The sequence below is a fragment of the Boleophthalmus pectinirostris genome, unplaced genomic scaffold (assembly GCF_026225935.1).
Source record: "Boleophthalmus pectinirostris isolate CB_2022bp ecotype Guang Dong unplaced genomic scaffold, ASM2622593v1 HiC_scaffold_5, whole genome shotgun sequence".
Lineage (NCBI taxonomy): Eukaryota > Metazoa > Chordata > Actinopteri > Gobiiformes > Gobiidae > Boleophthalmus > Boleophthalmus pectinirostris.
Window position 1 is genome coordinate 18434272 of NW_026571404.1, and position 22807 is coordinate 18457078.

The 22807-nt window shown below is 38.3% G+C and overlaps 1 protein-coding gene across 7 annotated transcripts in view; it reads left to right on the top strand.

Annotated features, from left to right (window-relative positions):
* Positions 1–1411: 1411 nt before the first annotated feature.
* tacc2 (transforming, acidic coiled-coil containing protein 2) overlaps positions 1412–22807 on the top strand; it is a 45619-nt gene continuing 24223 nt past the window's right edge. The window contains exons 1-5 of one of the 7 annotated variants that reach the window (XM_055162384.1): positions 1412–1504; positions 2042–2104; positions 6112–6359; positions 15276–15743; positions 21281–21517. In XM_055162384.1, the coding sequence (XP_055018359.1) occupies positions 1472–1504; positions 2042–2104; positions 6112–6359; positions 15276–15743; positions 21281–21517 (1049 nt within the window). In that variant the 5' untranslated portion in view covers positions 1412–1471. Of the gene's footprint in view, positions 1505–2041; positions 2105–6111; positions 6360–13453; positions 14157–15275; positions 15744–16113; positions 16230–21280; positions 21518–22807 lie in introns of those variants that run through there. The other 6 variants (XM_055162383.1, XM_055162379.1, XM_055162380.1 and 3 more) reach the window with 6 other exon arrangements.

The window sequence follows — 22807 nt, forward strand, 5'->3', positions numbered from 1 at the left end:
TATGTAAAAATATGGCTCTTTTGATGAGCAATATAATATAGTTCCATTAAAACTTAAACAAGCACTTATATTACCCAGAAATACAATGTTATTAGTCTGTGTTATCAAGAACAAAGAGCTTGTTATGAAACTTTAAATGTATCTATGAATAATCTTGAAAATTAGCTTATGTAACAGGTGATGGACAGGCCAAGTGAAGTGATAAGACAGTGATTGGCTAGAGTGTCTTTGTTGCTGCCAAATCTCATGTAAACAGTGCAGCCAGTGAAAGTGCACATGCTTCCAGACTGAGGAGGAATGAAATTACACCCCATTCACACAAATAGCCAGTGGACAGAATGAGACACAGCATGACCTAAGTGTAGCAAAGGAAGACACATAAAAGAAATGACGATAGGCCTAATTTCCCCTTTTATCTCATCAGGAAGGAAATATAAATATTGAAATGCATGTTAAGCATTGCAGTCATTAGGGATGTGTTTGTGGTTAATTGCTCAAAAGAATGAACAAGAAAAAAATCTATTTATACTCTAAGTTGATATATTCAGGTCAGTGATTTCTGACTAAACTGAAAGTCCCTGCGGAGCTATGAGCAATGCATGACCAGAAGAGTGAGAGCAAGTGAATTAGGTCTTGTCTACAATGTGAAGATGATTTGAGCTAAGGTATTCTTTTAAAAAAATACTCTAGATTGCAGCTTTTTAGGTGACAAAGGTCTAAGAGTTTTGTTTTGCCTGAATGAAACTAGTGCAATATGAATACATTTTTATTCCTTTTTACTGTAATCAACAACAACAACAACAACAACCTCACTAAGTAACTACTTCCTAACATTTAAGGGACATTTGAACACACTTACACTATAAATTAGGCCAGCTATGCCATCTTCTGTTTACATGTTATATGAATTGGAGCATCTACTATGTCAACATTTGCATCCTACACAGGCTCTTGATCATTGTTTTTCAAGCTGTGGTATGTGGTATACTGCCCAGGGTGCCTTTAGTGGTACATGGCCTTCTGCATACTGCGTATCTTATTTCTTTTATTTAGATACAAGTCTATCAATGTGTTTTTTCTCTTTGGGATGAATTATTATTTAGAATAACCACAGTGTTTGGTCTTATTTTAGACTTCTGGGTTTATTTCTGGTGGTACTTTGAAAGTCAAATATGATCTGAGTACTGCAGCACTTAGTAGGCCTACTAGTTTGTTAAACATCTCTGTTTGAGTTTAGCTTATTAGACGAACCCTATGGAGTCCTATAGGCTTCTTTGGCCCTGTAGAGAGGTCTTTAATGCCATTCCCCCCAGACCACTTTAATCCCACTGAGTACAGTCTGCTCACTTACTCAGAGCCGGACCTGTCTTGGGCTGGATGGATGGATGCTCAGGTACAGACCCACGGGACACAGAGACAGAGGGACAGCTGCTGATGTGAGACTTTGGACAGGTGTAGTCACGTGGTCATCATGGGCAATGAAAACAGCGCAGCAGAGGCTCTGGTAAGGACATAACAGGGTTGTATTAGATATAAAACAATTACAATGCGGTTTACTGAAGTAGTTTTAGCTACCACTAATGGCACATGACATGCTGGCTTTACTAACAACATACGAGTTTTTAATTACAGCGTTGGATGTAAGACAAAATACGCACTTAAATGCGCTGTTGCTATTAACATTTTATTACCTTGCTTTTAACTTGCTGGATTAAATATGTGCATTAAATATAATTTTATGATGATCTGACTAACTTTGCATTCACAGATGATGCAAAGATTGTTAGCAACTAGTTAGCTTGCTAGCTTTATTATTTTTGACGCAGCCGCTCAAGTTGGTCTGGCATGTGACTGTATTTTTCAAGGTATTTTGGATTATCTTAATAGGATTTACTTAAATATTGTCTTATGATCTATACAGCCCATAGGGTATGTAGGTATGCTTTGTTAGAGATTGCAGCTCATATTGTTGCTTTAGTGCAAAGTTATAGTGGGTTAAATTTAATACATTGCAGGTTTTTGACTTTCATTTCCTTTCCAGCCAGAAGAGGGCGCTCCAGAAAGTGTTGTTCTGTTTCCACCTCAGGAAAATCACTCTCAGGAGGTACAGTGTTTGTGTTATGTCCATAGATCTATTATGGGCTTGTGATCTTATTATACATCCATGGTCATGTCTCTAAACGTGAGCTTGGGTTTGCTTTGACTATGGCTGGGATTTTGGCATTGCCTCGGTTGTCTGTGCACTTGTAACTCTTATGTGGTTAAATTAAATGAATGGTTTGCTGACAGGCTGAAAGAGTGTTATTTTGTGCCGATTTGATTTTTCCCATAGTTTGGTCATCTCACATATAATAAAATACACGTTGTTAGTGAAAATGTAAACAATAGCAATAAACAAAATGCTTGAACAATAGTGCAAACAATAACTTGAAATTAAAATAGTGTATGAGATCTGTGAATGTGTGTTCAGGTAGGCGCTACCAGACTTTTGTAACTTCTAAAATATGTCTTTCATTGAATCCCCACTGTCTGTAATAATTTCAAGACACATAAGATTATATATTCTGGTTTGGCAATATTTATTTGCATACTATATTTGTTGTTGTTTTTTTATCAATACAGTACAAAAAATATTCTCGTCAACACATTTGTGATTTTAAATGTAATTTATTTTGAAGCATGTGCCGTAATTTACTTGCCCATGTTCATGTGCACTGCCGCAGACAGTGATGGTGTCAAATAGTAAAACAAAGTACAGTCAAACTTAAAGGCTTTATAAGTAATGCAGAAGGTAGTTGTTTGTGTGCGACCCTGATGTAACAAAAGCCCATAAGGAGCGTAACCTGATCCTCCCTGTGGGGGTCAGTGCAGCTTTAGACCCTTGGCCTATTTCCCATCTTTCACCTGCAGAGGCACTGTCAGTTAACGCACAGCCGGACAAAGCCTGGAGGGGGGAGGAGACAAGGATGTAAACAGGGAAGCACTCAAGGAAAGAGGAGGCGAGGAGGGGACATGTTAGCACGGGGAGGGCATTGAAAGAGACGACTGAGAGTACAGGGGGAGGAGAAAGGGAGCACGATACTGCCCTGCAGCCACTCTGTTTGGGTCAGCCTGTGCTAGTGTAGTGTTTCTCTACTGGGCACACTTCAGGAGGAAAAAGACCTCATGGAAACTTAAGCGGGGAGTGGCTGGCAGAGGAGTAGAAGAAGGAGAAGAAGGCTTTAGCTGGAGATAAGAAGGAGAAGGAAGTGAGCTGAGTCAGTTGGAGAGAGGAGGGAGAATCAGCGGCATGTGTTGTTTCAGCATGTTGGTCGGTGTCATCGTGTGCCCTCTTCAAAACACACAGACCCGCAGTGAGGTGTAGGACTGCACTGTAGAGTCACCTTCAAGAGTTCTACTGGGTAAGTGCAGCTGATATACTAATGTATGGAGAGAGGAGACAGGATTTTAAAGTAATTGTAGTAGTAGTAGTAGTACTAGCAGTAATTTGAATATTCTCTCAGTTTCAGCACATAAACACAGGAGCATGATTTCCAAGGCAAAGTAAAAATACACAGGCTTACTATTGAGTAGTTGTAAGCAAATAATAGGCAAGTTTGTATCACTAATTGGTTTTAATATTACTTGTTGTAATAGCAGCAGTAGTTGCTAGTGTTAGGGTAGTAGTAGTTGTAGTGTGGCTAGAGTAATTTGACTACATACATACAATACAGGAGTATGTTTTACAACAAATGCCTTTTTTCTAGGCTGTGGAAAATTACACTGACTTAAACTGCATATTGTACGCTTATGTTAATTAATGTACTGGTGTCACTTATGTGGTAGAAACAGTAGTGATAGCAATAGTAGCAGTGGTAGTTGAATGTTATGCTCTTCACATATCTTTATATTATTACTTTTTATTCAAGCACTGACTGTGTTGCTGCATTAGGTGTTTGAGTATTTCTGTAAATGCATTACTGGTTTGTTACTTGTGTTTACACGTGTCTAAGTACATTACATGCTTATTGTCATTAGACTGTAGTGCTTATTATAATGGATAAGTCTCCAAGCAACATCAGAGTATTTTCTGTAAATGACTAACAGACTGAGACGTGGGATGTGCTTTTCTACTTCACAAAGGTATAACTGGTATTACATAACACAAGGACCTGGTACCTTTAAACCTGGACACATCTACAAACCAGGTGGAACATGCATTCAGACATTGTGTAACAAGGCATTTTTAACATTAGTTGTTTGTAATGACAAGGTGAGCATTGGCAGGAAACAGGAAACCCAGACATATGAGTCAAATACATGTGAAGTTGTGCCTGTGTAGGTGTTTTTCATCTGATAAATTAAACAATTCACTACGATTATGAGGCTATTAGATGTTTTTCCCATTAAGATTAAATTATGAAGGCCACACTTTTATACTTTCTTTTCTCTGCAAAACAAGGCAAAAAATATGTGTAGTAGAACAAACTATATTTTTTCTTAATTCCATTGCTTTATTAAACTTAACTAAAATTGTATGTAAAAATTCAACTAAGGGTTGCCTCTTCCAACCTGTAAATAAAATGCTTGTTTAACTTGTATATTGGTCATTTGGTTTATGTGATAGATGATAATGTTATATACTGTAACTTATTTTGTCATATGTAAATCAAGTTTAAAATACTGCTGGAGCTACTAGTTGTGTAAAGTAAAGTTGGAAGTTATATATTCCACTTCTGTAAAGACCGGTGTGGGTTTATCAGGACACAGATCCTATTTCTTTCAATACATCACCGAAAGGCCCATACTGGAGCATAGCACAGGTGACTAAAGTGAATCATCTCTTTGAATCACTTTGAATGCTATTCAGTTACTTTAGTATTGAGGTCAAAGCTGAACAACCAGTTATTAGTGAACTGTGTGACTTTTCAAACTCAAACCATACCAGGACCAACAGTTTTTATTATCATTTTTGTTCAGAGTAAAGTTAGACCTAAACTGAAGTTAAGGTTTTGTGCTGCCACACTGTCTGCTGCATAAATAATGAATGAACTTATCTCAGCAGCTTCTCGCCGCACATAGCATTAGTGTGGACATTCTACTGTCTATCAATCACATGATGGTGGGCCAATTACAGCGTGTCCAATGACCTTTAGTATGGTATTTTCAAATGAGGGCATCTTTCATCAGCCACTGTAAAACTGTCAAAACACACACATAGACAGGGGTATGCAATGAAGTTGATAGTGCCTAAAATAGCCTAAAATGTGCTTGCATGCAGACTGCATTTGTCTATTGTAAAAAAAAAAAAAAAAGAAAAGATTACTTCAGCCCAGAAATCTTTATTACTTATGAACTCTCCTGGCTGATTAAGGGATTGCTCAGGCTTACTGTGAAGAATATGAATTTTGCCTGTGGTTACATTGCATTATTTTAGAACAGTTTTAATTATAGTGAATCAATCTTTCTATCTGGACCTCAGCTAACACAGATATGCAGTTTCTTAAAATGTTTTAATGTGTGCTGGTAGAGTGACAGTGCATGCTGCTGTCATTGACTAGCCTGTTACTAAATAACTGCTGAACAGTTTAACACTTGCCTATAGAATTATGTTTATTCTGTTTTACTTTAAGCCTCAAAGCCTGTTAGTGTTTCACTGTTTGCTTATGACATGCTCGCACTTGTCAAAGTCCACACTGGTCTGCCATGTGCTTAGGCTCTAACATGTGTAGCTCATATGCTGCCTTTGAGATATGGAAAGAAATCATAAATAATTAAGCCATAAAAGAAATCATATTATTTATTGACCTTTATTTAACCATGATAGTCCCACTGAGAGTCCTGGCCTCAGAGCGGACTTTATGTTTTTTAGTTTAAAGGATTATATTGTGTGTACTGTCAAATATTTATCTGGAAGATTAGATTATGTGTCATTTTTTTTTAAAACCACAGGAATAAAATGGGTGGTTCAGGTCCAGGTTTTGTAGGGCAGGATGAGCATTCAGACCAAAATTTAAATTAAATATTTTTCCATATTACACATTTTGTAATTGACTGGTACACTGATTCTGATCATAGTTAAAATTCTATAAATTTGCCATTCCTCATTAAACTATTGTGCCTGCTCCACAGACTGAAGCCCATTCTGATTCTTCCAAGAGAGACAACAAGCCCCTGCTTCGAGGGGCGTCCTCCAGCCAGCAGAGCCTGTCCCTGTCCCAGTCTGTGCTGCCAGATGTCCCAGTGCTGAGTGGAGTAGAGGAGACAAGAGGATCTCCTGGAGACCTGCTGGAGGACAGAGAGGAGCTTGAGTTTCCTCATGACCTGCTGCCCAGCCTCGACTTCAGCAGCGAACTCAACATCTGGGAGTCATCTTTAGGGTGAGGGTTACACATACACACAGGTGTTATAGACTGAAACAGATCTACATTAGGAAGTCCTAAAGAGCCGCTTCAGACACACTGTACACACCCACCATTGCAACTATATGACTGTATAAGTGACGCCAAAATACATAAAAAAGTTGAAAGACTAGTTCTATAATTGCTGCTGTTATAAGCAGGAAATTAGTATTCTGTTGAAATGGTCTAATTACAATGTCTAAACAAGCACAAACAAGCACAGTTTGTTTTTTTATACATCATTATTATGCAGAGTAATTTATGTTTCATTGATTGTACTTTTAAACACAGCGATCTCTAGATAACATGTGGGCCCTAGGAAAGTGGTGGTCCGGGGCCCCTCATATACAACATGAAAAGTGATATATAAGTAATATAAAAATCTGGTAATTTGTGCTTTTACATTCCTAGGAAATTGCCTGGTTTGCCTAACCCATTGTGGCGACTCAGATTTTAATTAGAATCATTACAAATTTATAGTTAATGCATTGCCTTTATACTTTTAAGCATTACGTGCATTAGGTTGTCAGTGTGAAACTGTTGTTTGAAATAGCTGACTTTATGTCATCTTATTTGTAAATATTGTGTTAATGTGTCCTGGACGTTTGCCTTCAGAAACCAGACTAGTTCAGACGAGAGGCAATGTGAGCAGGTGAACCCCCTGCTGGTGGGTCTGCATCATCACAAGGAGGCCACTCTGCCGATGGTGGTTGTTGATACGAGGTACACAGTGCCTGGGCATGCTGTGTGTGGTGGAGTGTGCTCTGACGCAGAGCTGATTAAAGGGAGGGAGGAGCATGAAGTGAAGAAAAACATTAGAGAAATTAATTGCTTTTAGCTTTGACTGTGAAGTGCTGTGTGTCTAAAATAGGTTTGAGGTGTGGCAGTTGTTTTATGCTTGACTGGAGGACTGTTTAAATGATTTGGCTATGTTTAGTCAGTCATTACAGTCCCTACAGTTTAACAAATGTATGTTGATGTGAAGCAGGCAAAGTATAAGAGAATGACAAAACTCACAGTTGCTTGTTCCTATGCTCAGTCTTAACTTAACAGCATTTTTATAAATTACCTTCTACATCTGATTGCTTTAGACAGTTATTATTATTATTATTCAGTTATTCATAGTGAGTCTTTGAGATAGAATGAGGGTGTAAATGATTGAGTGTCAATTTAAAGAAAATGGTGAGGTTCTGTTTACATGTCTCTGCCACTAAATGTGTCATGGACATTCTGTACTAAAATGATAGTACAAAGCCCAGAGATAGCATTGTCCTGCAGCATGATAAGCAAGCACAACTGTTTTAGTAGTATGAATGAAAATGACATATAGTACAAATGAAAATGACAGTATATACTGTAGCTTCAGAACAGGTTAATGTGACATACAAAATAATTATTTTAAAGCCGGCAGCTTACACAGAACTTTTCAAATGTTAGGGAATATCAAATCTACTATAACCAAGTCATTTTTTAATGAGCCATCCTCTAAAATTAAATTAAATTTTTAAAGCATTTGTCACCAAAACTGCATGTGCATTGCTGAAATACATAGTACCATATTTTATTATTATTTCAAACTTAGGATTGTTATTTCAGAAGAGGCATCCGGAGGCAGTTGTGTGGCAAGTGTGTGTGATTGGTGGAGTGCTGTGTATCAGCATGGGTTTGTGCCAAATGCAGCAGTCTGTCGCATTGTGGAATGAGCAGCTGTCCCGTGCCAAGTCTTAACTCTGTCGCCCTCATCCCAGGCCTGACCACAGTGACCCAGAGCTCCTCACAGATGCCCCAAATCCACCCATACTCCCAGTCACACCCTCCTCTGAGATAGACAGGGAGCTCCAGGACGCCTTCCAAGAATGTGAAGAGCAAATGGCTTCGTTAGGTGCAGCCCAGCCCAAAACAGTCAATGCAATAGAGGAAAAGAGAGCTGCAACAGAGGGAAAGACAGAAGAAACTAAAAAGATGGATCATGAGTCATCAATGGCCGCCCAGCCAGGACATAGCAACAAGTCCCACGGTAACTGGAATACACATGGAAACAGTGAGACGTTGGAGAGCCGGGACAAGCTTGTGTTTAGCTTCAGAGACTACATTCTGGGAAGTGCAGCTGGGGAAGAGACTGCAATAAAGCTTGCACAAGACAGCAAGACAATAAAAGAACCAAAAGAAGATACAACAATACAGCTAGCAAGAGAAGCTGAAGAAAAGGATGGTGTTTTGAATGAAATAGCTCAACTCAAAGAAGATTCATTTTCAGTAACTAAGCAAAATAGTGCTTTCGCGAGTAATGATGCAGTTATAGGTGAGAAGATTATAGAGGAAATTGCGAAATGTCAAAATAATAATCAAGATGCAATGGCTAGTTTAGAAAAAAGTACAGAGAAATATGATGCTGTTATAGAGGAAGACAAAACAGGTCATTCAAATGATAACGGTGCTTTATCTGATGTGAAGGGTGGAGTACAGGCACAAGAAGACAAGCTTAATAATATAGACGTTAAAGTCAGTGCACAATGTGAGGCACAAGCCAAACATGGGAAAAAAGCAAAGAAGAAAGACAAAAATAAGCGAAAAACAATAGGTCAAGTGCAGACAAATGAGGAAATAAAATCTGATGTATTATTAGAGAACCCTAGTCAAGTTATTTTGTGTGATAAAGATGAACTGGAAAATAGCACTCTAAGCTATAATAAGACAGAGAACTGCACAGCAGCAGTGATGGAGAGTGCAGATAATAAACATGACCATAAAGAGAATAGGTCTAGTTTTAATGAAGTCGGGATCCCAAAGACAGATGAGGCTGTAAACAAAGACAGCGATGTTAGTAATTTACTTGATAGAACTGCATTATCTGAGGCAAATAATGCAATTCCAGACACACAAAGTAAAAATGCCAAAAGTGGTTTAAAAAAGAAGTCAAAGAAAAAAGATGCTATTAAAGAAACAAAATATTTAGATACAGAAAACTCAACAGCATTACTAAAAACCTTCCAACAACAACCTAATTCAGAGAAGTATCCTCCAGATTGTAATACTGTAAAGAGTGGCACAGATGTAGTAGTAATCACTGCTGCAGACGTTAAAAATGATCATCAAGAACACAGTAGGGCTAATAAATGTGTAATTGAGAGCAATAAGTCAGCTCAAATTGGAAGTGAAGACAATAAAACATGTAATATAAGTGATAATTGTGATTCACATGAGGACAAGGGTACTGGAAAAGTACAGAAAGTTAAACAAAGTGAAGAGGACAGGTCCAATACTAAAAGTGAGCTGCAGAAAAGACAAAAAGAGAGATACACTGACAATAATCTGCCTGAAAAAGAAATTAAGTTAGATGCAAAACTAGAGGAAAGTGGCAGTGCTGAGAAGGGTGCAGAGGAAATTGGAGTGTCCGCAGATATTACAAATTATAGTCCAGATGATAGTTCTAATGGATTTAAAGGTGAGAACAGAAAGACAGATAAGGATTCTAATGAAAAGTGCACATTTGGCCATTTAAGTGATAATGATGCAGAAGCCAGGGTGCATGAGGATGGCCATAATGGAGAGGATAAAGTGAAGGTTAATTCACAAAATGACCAACAGGAGAAAGAGAAAGAAGGAAAGAAAAAAGATAAGAAGAAGCAACGAAAGAAGAAAAAGCCTGTGAGGAATGGAGAGGGTGAATCAAATTTGGAAAATGAAATTGGAAATGTGTTACTGACAGGTAGCAAGTTTGGTGATAAACAATCCAATAATGACACTGATTTGAACAAGCAGCAGAATCTTAATGGAAATACCCCCGCTCCAGTCTCAAACCCCCTTTTCCCATCCACTTATAGCCAAGCAGATCATCTTACCAACTGTTCACTTGAATCTATAGAAGAAGATAAAGAGAAGGACAATCAATCAGATAAAAACAACTCTACAGATAATGCATGTGGTTCGAATCACGTCAACATACAGGAAACTGAAGACAGAAATGCTATATTGACATGTGATCTGAAAACCATTATCAATACTTCGGATTTAGTTACAAATGAATCACCACAACATGGTCAGGTTGATGCAAGGCTACTCTCCAACAACCAAAGTAGTTGTGTGGGAGCGAGTTGCGTAGATAGTGCCCTTGAAAAAGCTTTAGCACTGGGTACTGCGTTGCCGTTGACAACACCCACGATGCCAGAAGTGCTAGGAAAGGGAGAAAGTGGTGTGAGTGTTGCTATTGAAACTGAGAGCGCGTTTGGAAACGCAGGAGACTGTTTTGCAGGCAAGGAAGGTGGACACGATTTGGGATTTGTTGGGACTACCAGACAGGAAACAAATGAGAATATCAACAGTGGGGAAATGCCACACAACTTGGCAGAGAGTGGCGTGAGAGCGGTGCCAGCTTTTAATGCAGATGCCGAGATTTCTCCATCTGAAGAGGGAGACGGAGACAAGGAACCACTCTGCTCAGATGTCGATAATAGCACCCATGGGCGACTCACTGTTGCAGGTTATCAATATAACTGCGACGCTGCTCCTGCTGCCAGGACAGAGAAAGCAGGGGGGAAGAGAGAAGGAGGAGAGGAAGTAGCGGAGAAACAAAGAGTGGAGCACAGTTCATTCGTCCGACCACAAGGCTCTGCTAGTGGGGTGCCGTCAGCTGAGAGGGGAGAGTGTCCGCCCACTGATGTTGCCGAGTCACAGCACCGAAGGGAACTGAGAGCAACCATCATTGAAAGCATTTGTGTCGATTTGGATTCTCTCTCTCTCCCCTGTTCCGAGAAGGATGGCGGAACAACTTCACCTGTTTTGACCGGACAAAGCAGCAATATACATGGACAAAATTTGGATTCAGAGGAAGTTTTGGGATGTGAGTACAACAATCAAGTCTTCCCACCTTTAACTTGTATACAAAAAATACCATTGGATAATAATCAACAGGTCCAAGTAGAAAGTAGCAGTAATGAATCACAGAGCCAGAGTAATTCTGTGACCAGTGCAATACCTGAGGTGGATATGAATGCATGTCCTACTACTGTACACAAGAATCGAGTTCACTTTGCAGATTCAGTTAAAGAGGATACAATGCCAGCAGGAGACACTGTACTGGGATCTGCTTCTCTACCTCCCATAACTGTGCATGAGAGTTTGCACCACCCAGTTATTGAGGCCAGCTACGTTTTCCAAGGCTTCCTAAACTCAATTAAAACAGAAATCCCAGAAGATAAAGCTGTTGCTAAGGATAATGAGGAAAATCAGAGCTCACCTCAAAAAGTAGTAGACGAAGTTGAAGGAGTTGCTGCTAAAGGCATAATTTCACCAAATAATGTTACCCCTGAGAATGTGAATTGTAATACCTGTGTCCAGTACTGAGTTGCTTCTAGAACAAAAAGAAGAGAGTGAAGAAACTGTGAATACAGTAAAAGCTGGGGAAAATGCCAATTGTGAAGGAGTGCGACTGGTGTTACCAAATGTAGTTGAAAAAATTGCTGAAAATAACTCTGTATCAAAGGAAAAAGATACACTTAAAACTAAAGAATTATTTGAAACAACACAACATGAAAACCAGAGTTTAATGGGAAATGAGAAAGAAATATTGTTGTCAAGTTCAGAGATTGCTGAAGACACGATACATTTAAATGTTGTTTGTGATTTGCCCGTTGGTCCTAATCTCAACACAAATGTACTTTCTGACACAGGGCCTACAAATATCATTGAAATTTCAACAAAAACATCTCTTGTTTCTGAACAAATAACTTCAAACATGGACAATTTTTGCAATGAGACTGAGCCAACTATAAAATGCAATGATCTCCAAACTTCATTATCTAATTCTGACGCAGTCATTGTCCTATCATCAATATCTTCCAGTAAACAAGGCACCATTAGTTATGCATCCCAGCCTATTGGTCCAGCTGTGAGTCACTTAGAGTCAATTAATGAATCTGATGGGTCTTCGCCTGAGCAGATCACAGATAATGCTAACAATGCTAAATGCTCTGGAGACATGAATGCTAACCAAGAAGAGGAAGTGACCATATTGCCTTTAGTGCGGGATTTGGACAACAGTGGTGGCAATGTAAACAATATAGACCCAAAAGACAGCACTAGAGAAACTGATACATCTTTTGATCCAAATAGCAATACTATAGAGAATGCTGAGAATGCCTTAATATGTAATGATAAACCTGATAATGCGTTGGACAAAGTTTCCAGTGAACCAGCCATTTCTGAATTGCCCATAAAGGAAGAAAACATGACTATGTCTAAATTATCTGATAAAATTAATGACAATATTAAGGCGGAAGAAAAAAATACAATGACTTTTATTATACCCGAAGAAGAAATTAAACATCCACCTATTCTTGTTAATGTAAAAGAAGGGATGGACTGCGGCAAGTTGGAAATGGGAAAAGTCGACACAGCACTGCATGGGAGTAATGAGTTAGATAAAGAGCCTCCGGGGAACATTGGAAACCAGCAGCTACCTCGTAAAGAAGATTCACTTATTGAGGGAACAAAAGGGAGTGGCAATGGCTTTAATAGTGGGCCTTTGTCTCATTATGTTGAGTCATTGGAGGCCATGCAAAGTGCTGAGTTCATTAGCGAACCTTTGGCAGAAGAAATTCATGGAGGTTTGGATAATTTAGGCCAATCAGAAGCGTCAACAGTTCCCAGATGTTTATCGCCTCGGCAACAGGAGCAGACTAAATCTGGGCAAAACTCAGAGGGATTTGAAATTGCCTTTTTCAAAGATGGTCAAGAGGAAAAGCAGAATGTTGAAATGAACAGCTTATCAAAAATCAACGGTGAAACTAAAATTGACAAAGACAAGGAAGAAGTGATAGACAAGGCTTCTGAAGAATTTTCCAATCAAGAACAAAATGCAACAAATTCATATATTGATAAAGAGGAATTTGATTCAATTCCCATGAAAGCTGATCTAAAGGACACAAGACAGGAGACATTTGAAAATAAAAGGTTAGATCTAGACAAGATGGACACAAGTTCACCACCAGACAGCGACTTTGCATGCGATCTAGGCGGAAAAGGCCAAGGAAACCATAATTTGTCATCTCTTTGTCAAAACCAACAGGAGCCTTTGGGGAACAGTGGCGCTACTGTCCCGGCTGCATCGCAAGAACATGATACATTGCTGGTTTACGCCAAGAGCCGTGACATCCTAACAGACAGTGAACCAAAGCAGGCCGAGGAGATTCGTGGAAAAATATTCACTGATTTTGTTACGCAACCAGAAAGCGCCAATGAGTCTTTGAGTAAAAATAGTACAACCGAGGAATGTAGATTTGAAGATACAATGCTGCCCAATAAAACTGCTGCCATACAAAGTTGCCAAGTAGCGGCTATAATAGAGGGGCCTTTGAGTGGGGATACACCTAGCAACCATGGGAAAGAGATGAGTGAGGTCGCTAACAATGAAGCTAAAGAGGTTGTAAATCTGACAGACTCTAAACAGAAGGAATCAATAGAAGTCATAAGTGAAAGATCGAAGACTGAACAGGACAATGACGCAGCATATCAAATAACTAGTCACATAATACCATCAAATGTCAATAACAATATGTCTTTAAGTATGCCAGAAGAACCAAAAGATGACGCAACATGTTCAAAACACAGTGGTGAGGTTGTGGTGAGTGAATTTGAAAATAAATCACCTCAAAAACCCTCTCCTTGCATCCAAGTGAATGAAAATAAACAAGCATCTGACGCATTACAAATGGATACAATGAGCTGGATCAGGGCTCTAAGAGAGGCGGCTACACAGTCTGAACAAGAGACGACAAGGTAAATACCAGTTTCCTTTGCATGACTAGTACTTTTTTATGTTGTAATATAAAAGATGATTGAAGTATGGGTAGTGCCTTAGTGAATAGTATAAAAGAGATGCCTCAAAGCGGGACATTAGACATTGGCTGAATGAATGTGTGCGTTTACATTGACTTAATAAAGGCTTAGAATATGACCACACCCCCCTTGCCCTCCTCTAATAGGTTACACAAAGTTGCTTGTTAAGATGCTGTCACATATCAGCTGTTCAATTACATCACACTCTGAGAGGCACATGCTTTGAGTTTCCAAATGTGTTTAGTTTTCCGCAGTAACAAGTTCATTTTACTCACGGTCACTGTTGACTCATTATAAGAATTACTATTTTTGATTTGCATATGTTGAAGAAGCTCCTTTTCATAGTATTCATGTTGTACAGATGGTTATATCACTTATTGAAAATCAGATACTAATTGATACTAAAACTAGAATTGAAACTAGATAGTCATTTGAACAAGTACTGATACTAAAAAAGTCACATCAACTGTCTAAATAAAGAGTGGTTTTATTATCGTGGTATTGGTATTGAGCATCAAGTCTATTTACTTGTATCGAATTTGAGTTTGAAATGTTAGTATTGTGACAACACATAGCTATTTTAGGTTACAGGACTAAGAAGAAATTACTGTAACAATTTTAGTATTACAACTTTAGTTAACTTTTACCCGAGGGTTTGTATTTTGTTCATCTTTATCCAGTGTATTTCAAGTTTAGCTTCAGTAATCTACAGTGGGTATTTGTATCTTCACAAATTTCCCTTTTTTGTATGTTTAATGTTAAAAAGTGTGTCATAAAACCGCGGTCTATTATAGGATTTAATGAGATGAACACATGCTTGCATAGTTACCAAGCATTGCAATGTGTTAGGTCCACTCATACGTACCAGTCCTTTATTCTAAAAGGATGACATCAGCTGTGACCATCGGCCCTGATCTCCTCTACCACAATGCACAAAGCCAAACAATACAGCCTCAAAGTTCACTGTACACAAGCACAATTGTCATTTGTCCTCCAGTCTTGCAGCTAATCCCTAACCACCCCCTCTTCTTCTCTTCTCCTGTATTGTCTTCTCTTTAGGCCCCTCCCATCTCTGGATTCTCCTCTGCAAGACTTCCATACTCCAACTGGGGACACACCAACCCTCCAAACACAGGAGGAATCACAAATTTTACCTTCAGAGAAATCAGATGCCAGTAATGCTATCGCTGATCTATCAAAACCAAAAGAATACATTGCATTACTTAAAAAGAAGCTAAGTATTGACCTTCCCGACCCAGTGGAGGTTGGACCAATCAAGAAAGAGGATACTCATAAAGTGCCAGTGTCAAGAGAGCCACAGTTGCCTATTGAACAAGTGACGACTGAAGAGCTGCCAAAAGTTGATGTCCCAAATGTCAAAAATGAAGAAGACCAGACTCGACCAGACCCTGTAGTCCAGGCCCCAACCACACGCACAGAGCAGAAGCCAGGGGAGTCTTTGGAAAAACATTTGGATAGCCAACCACTGAATGAGCCACAGGGTCCCGCTGAGCTGCAGAACAGTGGGTGAGTTGTATGTTTTGTTTCTAATCCTCTTAAAAATTATAATGTTTGGCATGAACAATAATAATATCTATGGCTTTAAGTTGTTGCTGCCGTAAAGAGACTTCTATAGGTGCAATGGTAATAAAATTATGTGAAATTTCATAAAGTTGTTAAAGTCGTAGGTGCATTGATGAGACTGCCAACACTTTCATCATAAACATAACATAAACAGTGTTATATTAATTTCCTTGACCTTAAACATTCTGTACTAATGTATGAAAAATTTACATTGAAATTAACTGATAAACTATAGTAAATTCTAAAAAAAAAAGATCTGTAGGGTGCATAAATGTAACATTTTGGATATTATGTTTTTTTTTTACTCTCTGAGGCTGCTGTAGGTTGTGTGGAGTAAAATAACAGAAGGCAGAAGGGAGGAATCATCAGGATAATTACAGGGGACAGCCACAGATGAGATGAGCCTTGAAGAATGAAACTAACACAGGGGTAAAAAAGAAACAAAAATAAGGAACTAAAAATATATATACAGTATTATTTAAAATGTATAAGTTGCAAGAACCCATTTCCAAAAACATGAGAACATAGAAATGAACTCTTTAGCCCTTATTCCTTTGATATTGGAGTCTGGTGGCTTTGTTTGGCTTTGAAACACGTCTGTGGACTGTTGGTGTCTACAGTATCCAATGCATGAATGAGAATTGGCTAATGGAATAGCAGTTAACTCCTCATGGTTAAACTGCTCCATAATTCAAACAACCATGTACCGTTTAGGTAGACCTCTTTTGGAAGTAAATAATTTACAACATTTATACAGCTAGTTGCATTATTGTTTATTTGTTTATTTTTCAAGGATGATTTACAAAATACATTATTAAAACAAAGTAGATGACTGGCTTTGTACCAAATTTATCCACCATCCTGATTCCCTGGACATAGGTCTGTAAAATTAATCATATTTTATTGAGATTGAGATCCAATTATTTCTAAAGGGCAATGATCAGCTTATGCTTTTTTAATCAAGAGGTCTACACTACAGCCAGTCTTCTGTCCATAAAAGCATGTGGTTTGGAGTTCAGACTTTGGTGGATGGTGAATGTATTTGTATCGTAGCAATGTATTTGTAGCCATTTTTATTAGTTTTTAAAAAGACAAAATTAAATTGTGAATTATGAAAATGAGTAAAATAGCCAAGCTCTAACTAGGCATCAACACACAACCATCAAGCAAAACTTTTGATTTAACCTAGTATTAAGTCTTCTACTTTACTGATCAAAGCCATTGCCATGGATCTGTCTTGAGAATCTATGGATAAGAATAATATTAGATCTTTTAATGTTGTGATCTCTCTTATTTGTCACTCATCACTTAGGCCTGACATGTGCTGCATACTCCGGACCGTCTGCATGCCACAGTAGCACTTGCTGCCTGTCAGTCACAACACTTGTCCTGTCACTACTGTGGGGGACCAATGACGTAGCTATCTCAAAACACAGTTCAAGTTAGACTAAAATACCAATATGCACTGTGCTAGTTTGGCTTCACTGTAATTTGCCTGTGTGTGTGTGTGAGTGGTTGCTGTACATGTGCGTTTTTTCCCCACCCCCGGAGGTTGGCCCAAGCTGTCAGTAAGGCTCAGTGTGTTGCGGCTTTGTGAAGTGAGGCTGTGGAGCTTGTAGTGGGAGGAATTTTTGGGGCAGGCACTCAACCAACCCCACTGAAGTCATTTCCACCGGCCAGACAGAGCAACAAAAGCCAGTTCAGGGGGACACTTAGGACATGTGGTGTTAAAGAGACCAGAAGACAAGACTAAGGAAATGAGTTTGAAGAAGCTTTCTTGAGTTTGACAATGGATTGCTTTTCTGAAAACTGCTAGGTAAGTTTCTATCGTTCTGTTTAGCATCTATATACTTCTGGTTCAAGCCCTACCAGGTGGACACAACAGATGTCCCACAGTCATAGGTAACTAATTGCCTCTGTCGCTGACCTCACCAGACTGGCGAAAGGGGAGGTACTTAAAGTAAAACACAAGATTGGAAAGTAGAAGTTAGGTTTCAAAATGGATCCCAAAAAATGCTACAGGTTGGAGCATGTTGTGTCTGCCTGAGTGTCATTGTCAGTTGGCAAAAGATTTACTGTACAGTGAGTGATGAGTAATTATGACAAGAGCTGTCTCTAACACAAGTTAAAACAGCACAGGTTATAACTGTTATTTACTTCTCTTGGCATCAGAGACAATATAGTAATAGTTTTAGCTTTCTATTGATAGATTGCAGTGACATAATGCTGGGGGTGTTCATGTGTCTCTATGGCAGAATGTTAAAAAATTATGGTGGTGACACATTTTCGGGATCCTGTGGTCAATACGAGGGTTAATGGTCCCGTTTAAGAGTTTGATGTTCAACAAAAAAGCTGAGAGTGGCTAATTGAAAAACTGTTTGCTAATGATAGCTGGCTTGTGACCAAAATGTTATACGTAAGACACTTGTTAGCAGCTAATAGTACAAAATCATCTCACCTATTGTAGTTCTAGCTAAGTCAGCTCTTTCTGGTCAGATTTTGTGAAACTGATCTTCAGACAGAGCAGAGCCTCCAGTTCGCAAACCCAGAGAATGTTGATGACATGAGCTGCAAAGTATCTTATTATGACACATTTTGCTTGATATTTCCACTTCAATAATTTTAGACAGAGGTGGGAGGTACTGCCTCTTTCTGTAAATAGACAAGTTGCCATTGGAAATCACCTCTGCTTGTTCAAGTACCTAAGCCCACGTCTGGTATTCATTTATAAACTAGGCCTGAATTAGATGTTTTATGCATTGGCACTACGTAGACAATATTATTTAATGGGTTTTATGCTTTCGGACAGTGTGAACTTACAATCATTCCCATAACACTTTAAGGTCATCTGGTTTCATTTAGTCAGTGCTGTTTATCATTTAGCTCTCCACATGTAGTGCACTGTCTTCTCATACACAGCTGTTTTTAATATATTACTATGCAAGTGTCCGCACTGGCTTGAGTACAATATACAAATCGTCACTTAAGTTTACTTACCGATCAGTCACGGAAAATGAAGTGTAAAGACTGACGTTATGATCTCATTTAAAATATGAAAGATAGTGCATTTTGTCATTACTGTACAATGTGTTTACAGGAAGCTATAGCCTCCAGGTGCTGTAGCCAACAGTATATTTATGTAAGAGGTGTTCTGAAAACTTGCACATGTTCCTAACACAGAAGAGAGCAGCTGTTAACCTGAGTTTCACATGGCCTGCGTTGAACCAGTAAATTTAGGCTCACCACAATGTGTCTTTTATAACAGCCATTTTTGGAGACGGTGTTAAGCTACGGGTAGGATATATTGACAATTTTTGGAGCATCCAGATAATAATAACTCAGACAATTTAATGTTGATCTCTCTGAATGGGTATAAAACATAAATTAACTAAAGTTTATGTAGTAAACAAATGTGAAATTACTGTGAAATTATCCACTGAAGTGCGGAGATATCACTTCATACCCTTATATGGAAGTTAACAACAGCATATTTTCTTTTTCTTTTTTGAATCAACTCTTTTTGCAGCATTTTTTATTATAAACTATATACTCAATATTCCTACTTAACATATCTTCAAAACAGCATTCAAGATCTTAACAATATATTGATAATCTGTCCGCTTCTATGTTAAGCCCTATGACACTTTGTTGTGACTTGGCTCGTTCTATTTCCAGGCTGCATATGCGAACGTGTGCACAGATGCTGGTCTAGGATGGTTGATGTAGGCCATAGGTTAGCTGTAGTGGAATAGAGAGAACAAACTGTGGACAAATTCTTCACACATGCTGTATCAATTATACACTTCTTTATGGTTTAAAGGTGTTTTTGAGGGAGTGATATGAACCAGAGTGTGCCTAGGATTTAAACTTTAAACTTGCTACGCCCTTAAGAAAAGCACCCAAACTTATTAAATGCTATTAAGTTCTACTTTACTGCAGGCAGCAATGGAGGATAACAGAGTTCAGTTTCACTAAAGTAATGAGGTATTTGCAAAGTGCCAAGTGGACAGGATGTTTAGTATGGGTCATGTTTGGTCTCAGAGGTTATAGGGAAGCTATATGTCTTTCTGTGATAAGTTTGAAAACAAAAGAGTAGAGTACAATTGAGACAAAATATTTGCGAAAGAAATTTTTTATTTAACATAATTGTTCTTATTTTATTTTATTTTATTTCAGTTGTTGGTCTTTATTTTTCATATAGCATCTTGAGTATAAGTGTCCACCTCATGGATTTATCAAGAAATACTTAAAAAGAAAAACTAATAACTCTCTGAACAGTAAATATGTTAGTTGCTTTTTTTTTTTACATACAAAAGTTTAGGTCTGTGCAAGGAACTGAATTCTAACCAAATTGTGATCAGATTGTTTAAATAATAATTTTGGGGAATTTAAGATGAAGGGTCTTCACTGTCTGTAAAAGCATGTGGTTTGCAGCTAAGATAAAACTTTGATAGAATAAATTGAATAAATCTTCTCTGATTCAAAGTTTGTCTCTTTAATCTTTAGGAAATTAATGTTATATTAATGAATTTTTTTTATTATTTTTACTTCTGGATGTATCATAATGATAATAAAAAAGATCCAAATCATGATTGATAAATACGGAGGAAATAATCTCGATTAATTTTGTTGCCGTATCTGTCAGTCCTACAGAAGTCTTTGTTGTAGAAACATGTTCAAAGTTAACTGAGAGCAGAGGTAGACTGTTGTTAAAACCTACGATGCAGAGAAAGAAACTCCATAGAGCTATTTTTAGAATTTAACAGGAGGAATGCCCCAAGTGGTGAACAGCTGCATAGGCGTTTGTCGCGTAGCCTGTCAGATTAGAGACTGCTCCACTCCAGATAAGTCTGACCTGGATCAAGGCCAAATCCACTCCACCAGGTGTCCAGTGATCTCAGAGACAGGCCCAGCAAACAGTAGTTTATCTCCTGCACATGACTTACTGAGGGGAACCTGAGAGACATGGACCTACCTGAAAGAGCTGAGGAAGTTTGACGTTACAAATCTGAGTTCAAATAGAGTTATAGTTGTACTCTTAGGAGCTGGTATTACTGTTTTAGTCACTTTTAAGATTAAGTTTAGACAAAGCAGTACAAACCAGCTCCTTTTTACCAGTTTAAGTGAGTATCATTTACAGTATCTGTTTCATACCTCTAAAGTGCATCTCTATTGAGCTGTAAATTAGATTATGCAAACACAGTGTTCAGTGTCTAGATAAAATTTGACAACACTTGATATGAAAAGATAAGAAATGTGCTTAATGTGCGATTAAAGGTTAATGTGTTCAGGACATGGTTAAAATGTTATTAATTGATTTCATCACATCAGGTACTACAAATATATTTTTAATTATGTCCACCAACCACAGTGATTGGTCAATTGAATGACCATGAAATTGCTGTAGAAGTACGCTGTGTAACCCCAACCCCTTAATTTCCTTACAGTTGAGTTGATGTTTTGTGTTGTCCTTCTTGCAGGTCATCCCACACAGAGACCAGTGCTTGTTCCTTTGGTGTCCCCCCTGCACCTCCCTCCCCTCCTGCACCTGCTCCTCCCTCTCCGTCAGACTTCCCCACTCCTCCTCCCACACCCCCGAAGACACAATCACCTGAGGCCGCTCCTGCGTCGCCCCAATTTCCTCCACCTCCTTCAGACCTTGAACACATCCCCGAGCACACAGATCCACCGGCTGTACCCCTCCATCATAATTTAAGGTATGCTCCTATAGTTTATAATAATAAACAAGCATTGGTTGGTACGTTGGCAAAGGAATGCAACTTTCTTCAACCAGAACAATTTAGGGCCCTGTAATTCAGTAACCTGAGTATTTTTTAGCCCTTGAACTAAAGTATACCCTATCCTGAATTCAGTATTTGTTATCATACCCATTATGCTAATTGTCTCTCTGTATCTTTTGTGGTGTGTTTTCATGATTTGCTCTTTAGCCTCTTGCTCACTACAGTTCTTACAGTAGATTTACCTAGAAACACACTTGCCCCTTTAGCCTACTTGATGACTTGTCCTTATCCTCTCAATGCCATACCAGGTCAAACCAAGGCCTCAAACTGACATCTGGTGCAGTAGGGTAAATATACCAAGGACTATTCCACAAACTTTTGTTAGTAATACATTGGTGTTTTTTTCATATGCTTTTAATTTTTTGTGTAGCCCAAAATCACAACCGCAGATGCCGTACTTACAAGGCTTAACAAAAAATGTTGATTCAACCAACTGAATGTTAGAAAACAGTAAACTGCAATACTACCCCACAATTAGTTGGGTAGTTTGTTTGTTTGCCAGATAATCATGTTCATAATGTTGTGAAATTACTTGAGAAATATTTGCTTTTGATTTTTGTCTAGTTTATAGAGAGCAAAGAGAGGTTACATACACTGCAATGCACTACTACCCTGTGCCATGTCAGCCTCCTCTGTAATTTTGATATTATGAAATTAAATGACATATTATTATTGCCCTGGGCTTCCCCACATGAAGTCAAAGGAAAGAGGATTTGCCCATGTCTGAATTTGGTGGTTATGGAAATTCAATTAGTTTAAATGTGCTATAGTTTGTGATAGAGCTGTGGTTAGCTGGTGGTTAGAAGAAGCAATGGATTTACTTGCTGAGTTAGGGTTGACTAAAACAGATTTATGGTTCATTTTGTGATTTTAGTAATAGAACTCCTCCAGATTGCATTGACACTGACATTAAATTGTGTCTCTGTTTTTTTCATTTGGAAGAGATTCAGTACTTGTTTGATTTAAAACATTCAGCTGGACTGTTTTATTTTATGTGATTTGATTGATATCATAATTTGGAAAGAGAGTGACTCAGCCCCTTTCTATGTTATGATACTTTAGTCCAGCAGAGGGAGCTTTATCAAAACACTGTCTACCTACCTGACTACAAGGAGAAAATGATTACACAGAAGGCAGCATCTATTGAATTTTAAATATGATGCAGATATATTTTTAACCCAAAGAGATTAAAAAATTGACCTATTT